The sequence below is a fragment of the Pistacia vera genome, unplaced genomic scaffold, assembly GCF_008641045.1.
Source record: "Pistacia vera cultivar Batoury unplaced genomic scaffold, PisVer_v2 Contig437, whole genome shotgun sequence".
NCBI lineage: Eukaryota > Viridiplantae > Streptophyta > Magnoliopsida > Sapindales > Anacardiaceae > Pistacia > Pistacia vera.
The window spans coordinates 1-6,198 of NW_022196265.1; the positions used below are offsets into that span (position 1 = coordinate 1).

The 6,198-nt window shown below is 39.6% G+C and overlaps 1 protein-coding gene across 1 annotated transcript; it reads left to right on the forward strand.

The window, feature by feature from the left end:
* Window positions 1–7: 7 nt before the first annotated feature.
* On the forward strand, window positions 8–5,974 carry LOC116144021 (protein NETWORKED 1A-like; the record flags this gene model as incomplete). The annotated part of the gene is made up of 2 exons (XM_031429468.1): window positions 8–4,063; window positions 4,417–5,974. Coding segments are annotated over 2 exons (5,262 nt in total), but the record flags the coding sequence as incomplete, so codon positions are not given.
* Between the last annotated feature and the right edge of the window lie 224 nt (window positions 5,975–6,198).

Here is a 6,198-nt window from a genome sequence, read left to right on the forward strand (position 1 = left end):
CCATCGAACCATGGCAGAAGCATTTCCCAACCAAGTATCCTATGCACTGCCTGATGATTCACCGTCTGGGTCATCAGGCCCTGAAGCTGAGCCTCACACACCAGAAATGCCGCATCCCATACGTGCATTGCTTGAACCTGATGACCTGCATAAAGATTTCCTGGGACTCTCTTCAACCAACTTTCATGCTTTGAAAAGGAATGGAGGGTACTCAGAAGAATCAAACTCTGGAATAAGCAAAAGGGGTTTAAAGCAGCTCAGTGAGATGTTTAGGCCAGGAGCAGTACTGCCAGAATGTTCAAACGTTGAAGGAAGGATAAAAAATCGTCATAACATTGATGAAGCAGAAGAGAACAAACACAGTTTGCAAGAAAGTTTATTTCAATTTTCAAGTGAGAACCAGAGTCTTGCGGGTAAAGCTGACAGTGAAGTTGAAGCCTTAAAGAAAACACTTGCAGAGATTCAAGCTGAGAAGGAATCCGTTCTTCTTCAGTACCAACAGAGTTTGCAGAAGTTTTCTAGCCTGGAGACAGAACTTAAACATGCGCAAAAAGATGCTGGAGGGCTTGATGATCGAGCTAGCAAAGCAGACATTGAAATTAAAGTGTTGAAGGAAGCGCTTATCAAATTAGAAGCTGAGAGGGATGCCAGGCTTCTTCAGTGCAATGATTGTTTGGGAAGAATATCTAGTCTGGAGACTCTGATCTCCCAAGCCCAAGAGGATTCGAAAGGACTTAATGAGCGAGCGTCTAAGGCGGAAATAGAAGCTCAAAATCTCAAGCAAGAACTCTCTAGATTTCAGGCTGAAAAGGAAGCTGGTCTTCTTCAGTACAAGCAATGTCTTGAGATGATAAATGCACTGGAGAAAAAGATTTCACTTGCCGAGGAAAATGCCAGAATGCTTAACGAACAAACTGAAAGATCAGAAGCTGAAATTAAAGCACTGAAGCAAGCCCTTACCAGACTGAATGAAGAAAAAGAAGCCACAGCTTTCCGGTACGAGCAGTGTTTGGAGAAAATGGCTAAGATGGAGACTGAAATTTTTCGTGCCCAAGAAGATGCGGAACGACTGAACTATGAAATTCTAATGGGAGTTGTAAAATTAAAGACCGTGGAACAACAGTGTGATCTGTTGGAGAGATCAAATCAGTCTCTGCAGGTAGAGGCAGAAAGTCTGGCCCAGAAGATAGCAGTGAAGGATCAAGAACTTTCTGAGAAGCAAAAAGAGCTGGAGAAAATTCAGGCTTTAATGCAGGATGAAAACTCACGTTTTGTCCAAGTTGAAGCCACTCTTCAGGCTTTACAGAAGGTGCAGTGTGAATCTCAAGAGGAGCAGAAAGCTCTTAAATTGGAGCTTCAAAATAAGCTTCAAACACTTGAGGACTTGGAGATATGCAATCATGATTTGGAGGAAGACATCCAGAAGGTTAAAAAGGAAAATCAGAACCTGATTGAATTGAACGATTCTTCTACTACTTCAATAAACAATCTACAGAATGAAATTCGCAACTTGAGGGAGATGAAAAAGAAACTTGAAGAAGAGATTGTACTCCAAGTGGCCAAAAGTAATGCCCTTCAGCTGGAGGTTCACTATTTGAAGGAGGAAATCATTGGGTTAAATAGGAGATACCAGGCTTTAGTGGAGCAAGTCCTCTCAGTAGGTTTGAATCCTGAATTCCTTGAATCATCGGTGAAGGAGTTGCAAGGTGAGAACTCAAAGCTGAAAGAATTCTGCCAACAGCAGAGGGAAGAGAAAGAGGCTCTATATGAGAAGTTGAAGAACATGGATAGTCTTTTGGAGAAGAATGCTGCTCTTGAGAGTTCATTGTCAGAATTAAGTGGCAAGTTTGAAGGGTCAAGAGAGAAGGTCAAGGAATTAAAGGAGTCCTGTCAATTTCTCCGGGAGGATAAATCCTCTCTTGTTGCTGAGAAAACTACCTTGCTTTCTCAGTTACAAATTATGACTGAGAATATGCAGAAGCTCTTGGAAAAAAATGTATTGCTGGAAAAATCACTTGCTGGTGCAAATGTTGAGCTTGAAGGTTTGAGGGCAAAGTCAAAGAGTTTAGAAGAATTCTGCCAGTTGCTCAAAAATGAGAAATCAGATCTCCAAAATGAAAGAAGCACCTTAGTCTCTCGGCTTGAAAATGTTGAAAAGAGACTTGGTAACCTGGAAAACAGGTTTACAAGATTAGAGGAAAAATATACTGATCTTGAGAAGGAGAAAGAATCCACACTTAGTCAAGTAGAAGAACTACGAGACTCTCTTAGTGTGGAGCAACAAGAGCGTGAATGTTATGTAAATACAAGTGAGTCCAGAATGGCAGATCTGGAAAACCATTTGCGTCTACTGCAAGAAGAAACTAGGATGACAAAGAAAGAATTTGAAGAAGAACTGGATAAAGCTGTAAATGCTCAGGTCGAGATCTTCATTTTGCAGAAGTTTATAGAAGACCTGGAACAAAAGAACTTATCTCTGTTAATAGAATGTCAGAGACATATTGAGGCCTCCAAATTATCAGATAAACTGATATCCGAGTTGGAGTGTGAAAATCTTGAGCAGCAGGTGGAAACAGAATTCTTGTTGGATGAGATTGAAAATCTGAGGATTGGAATTTTTCAATTGTTTAGGGCTCTCCAATTTGATCCTGTTAACTATCATGAAGATAAGATTGAAAAGGGGCAAATCCCAATCCCACGTATTCTGGATAATATAGAGGACCTGAAAAGTTCACTCCTGAGTAGTGAGGATGTGAAGCAGCAACTAGTAGTTGAGAACTCAGTGCTTTTAACTTTACTCGGAGGAATGAGGTTAGAGGGAGCTGAACTTGAGTCAGAGAAGACAATCTTTGAGCAGGAGGTTATGATCATGACCGAGCAATGTGCTATGCTGCAAAAAGATAAGGATGAGCTCCTCGAGATGAACAGGCAGTTAATGTTAGAAGTGAGCAAGGGAGAGCAACGACAGAAAACATTAACAGGCGAATTGGAATATCATGGCATAAAGCTGATGAGTTTGCAGGAGGCTTACCTGGCATTGCAACAAGAAAAGTCCAAGCAGAGTGAGGAAAACCGACTTTTGCTTGAGAAATTTTTGGTCCTAAAAGATGAGATGTGTGTACTTGAAGAGGAAAATAGTGTGATACTACAGGAAGCACTGGATCTCAGTAACCTCTCTTTGGTTTTCAAGAGTTTCGGAATTGAGAAAGCTGAGGAAGTTAAAGCTCTTACTGAAGATCTCAACTGTCTCCGTATGATTAACAGTGACCTCAAGGAGAAGGTTGAATTGCTAGGGGACAAATTGAAAATGAAAGAAGCAGAAGGTCTACAACTAAATGAAACGGTTGACAAGTTGAACAAGGAGCTGCATGAAGTCAAAGAACTCAATGAGCAATTGAAGAATCAAACTTTTGCTGGGCAGGATTCTCTGAGAAAGAAGGCCACAGAGCTTTTAGAAGCAGAACAGAAGCTTAAGGCTGCACATAACTTGAATGCGGAATTGTGCAAAACTGTTGAAGAACTTAAGGAGGAGTGTGAAGACTTAAAACTTATTAAAGGAAACATAGAGAAACGAGTTCTTGAAGTATCCGAATATTGCACAAGACAAAAAAGGGAAATTGAATCCCTTTCTGAAGTAAATAGAAGTTTGGAGTCTGAAGTGGGTATGTTACATGAGGAGGTTGAAGAACAAAGGATTAGAGAAGTGTACTTGAGTACTGAATTGCAGGAGAGATGCAATGAGTTTGGACTGTGGGAGGCGGAGGCTTCGTCATTTTATTTTGATCTGCAAATTTCTTCCACCCGTGAAGTTCTACTTGAAAATAAAGTATATGAGCTTACTGAAGTTTGTGAGAGTCTTGGAGATGAAAGTGCCACAAAAAGTTTGGAGACGCAACAGATGAAAGAAAGAGCTGGATTCTTGGAAAGTGAAATTGGAGAATTGAAGTCCCAACTGTCTTCATATGTTCCTCTAATAGCTTCCCTGAGAGATAATGTGGCATCTTTGGAGCACAATGTCTTTCGTCAGAAAAAGAATTGTCCAACAAGCAATGAAGAGCAAATGGTAATGTACTTTTCCTCCTCTAGAAAACATTACTTTTTGAAGCAAATCAGCATCTAGAATGCAAGTAGGAAGATTTTGTTTGTTTTTTTAAATTTCCAGATTTTTTTATTGGCTTAACATGTCTCTAAATTGCTATTACACCTACTTTTAGAAACTTTATATCAACTGACAGTCTCCGGAATTATCCACTATCAGAAAATTGTAGTATTTTTTCAAATGCTTTTGATGCTTGATAAAATTAGTTTAAAAGAATGCTGGGCCAATCTGTGAAAATGATCTGCATGTCTTCACTATTTAGATCCGCTATCTATATTTTGTACTGCGTAATAAGAAATTCTTTTAATTGTCACCAGAGTTCAGAAATGGCTGGTCAACTTCATCAAATGAACTGTCAAGAACCCAAAGATGTTCAATGCATTATGGTTCCAGATGGAATTTCAGAGTTGAAGGAGATGCAGACTAGAATTAAAGCAGTTGAAAAGGCAGTAGTTGAAGAAATGGAAAGGTCCCAAATACTGGTTAATGTAAAACCTGGCATCAAAGTGGAAGATGAAATAACAGAGACTGAAGATTTGACTTTAAGAAGCGCCTTCTCATGTGAGGAAAAAGAATTTAAGGAGGAAAAGATGGGAATTGAGGACGAGTTCATTGATAATCCAAAGTTGCAGAAGAGTAAACTTGAAACCTCTGAGATTCCGAGTAGAACGTCAATGAAAGATATTCCACTTGACCAAGTCTCGGACTGTTCATTCTATGGAAGAAGCAGGAGAGAGAATAGTGGGGCCAACGATCAGATGCTCGGGTTGTGGGAATGTGCTGACCAAGATAGTGGTCTTGAGTCAATGGTCAATAACACACAAAAAAGAGCAGCTGCACCAGTGGCAAATATCCCCATCCATCATCATTCCAGGAATGTGGATCAGGACAATCCCTCTTCAGAATTGCAATTTGAGAAGGAGTTGGGTGTTGACAAGCTAGAGTTATCCGGAAGCTACAGAGAGCCAAATAAAGGAGGGGGCCAGAGAAAGATCTTGGAGAGACTTGCTTCTGATGCTCAGAAATTGACGAATCTTCAAACAACTCTGCAAGACTTGAAAAAGAAAATGGAGATGGACAAGAAGAGCAAGAAGGGCAATGATCCTGAGTACGAAACAGTGAAAGAACAGTTACTAGAAGTCGAGGAAGCCATTCTTCAGCTGGTGGAGATGAATGATCGGTTGTCAAAAGATACTGAAGAGAGCCCCACATCTTTGGAGGGGAAGTCCTCAGCAGAATCTGAAGCAACAGGAGATATCTGCAGAAAAAAAGTGACAGAAGAGGCACGTAAAGGGTCCGAAAAGATTGGACGATTGCAGCTTGAAGTGCAAACTATCCAATATATTTTGCTGAAACTGGAGGATGAAAATAAGTCAAAAGGAAAATACAAGTTTTCAGAAAGTAAAACAGGTGCGCTCTTGAGGGACTTCATTTACAATGGTGGGAGAAGTAGCGGGCGGCGGAAGAAGGGGTGTTGTTTATGTGGGTGTGTGAACCTTCAACAACTAATGAATGAAGAGTGAGGGATACTTCTTGGAACTGTTAGAGCAAACTAGTTCATCTTAACTTATTAGAAATGTAAGAAGTAGACCTGATCTAATCAGAATAAGCTGCTTGAGCATCTCTATGTTATAGTCTCCTACGACATCGTATGAATGCACTACAACATTCCTAATATATGTTCAGATGTTAAGTTTCAATATCATGGACTTATGGTGAAACTAAAGTCTGTCTTTTCCAACTGTTATGACAAGAAGCATGATAATTCCACTCTGCTTTTAACACTTGCAGCTTCTTTGAAGGGTCACACATTAAATTGTTTTGTGCAACAAAAGGGGAGAGCGACATTTTCCCACCCAAGGTTTCGCGAAACAGCACTTTCTCACCTGTAAAGTTTCAAAAATGACACTTTCCCACCATTCGTCAGGCTCTGTTAGTATTTTATGTTAATATTTGATTAAAAAGACAAAAATACCCTTAAATAGTTTATTATATATTAAAATTTAGTTAAGTCAAAGCCTTTACTCTACTATTTATTAGTTCAAGTATAAAGATATATTTTTTCCTTTGTTTATTTAATTAATTAGGAATATTGATTT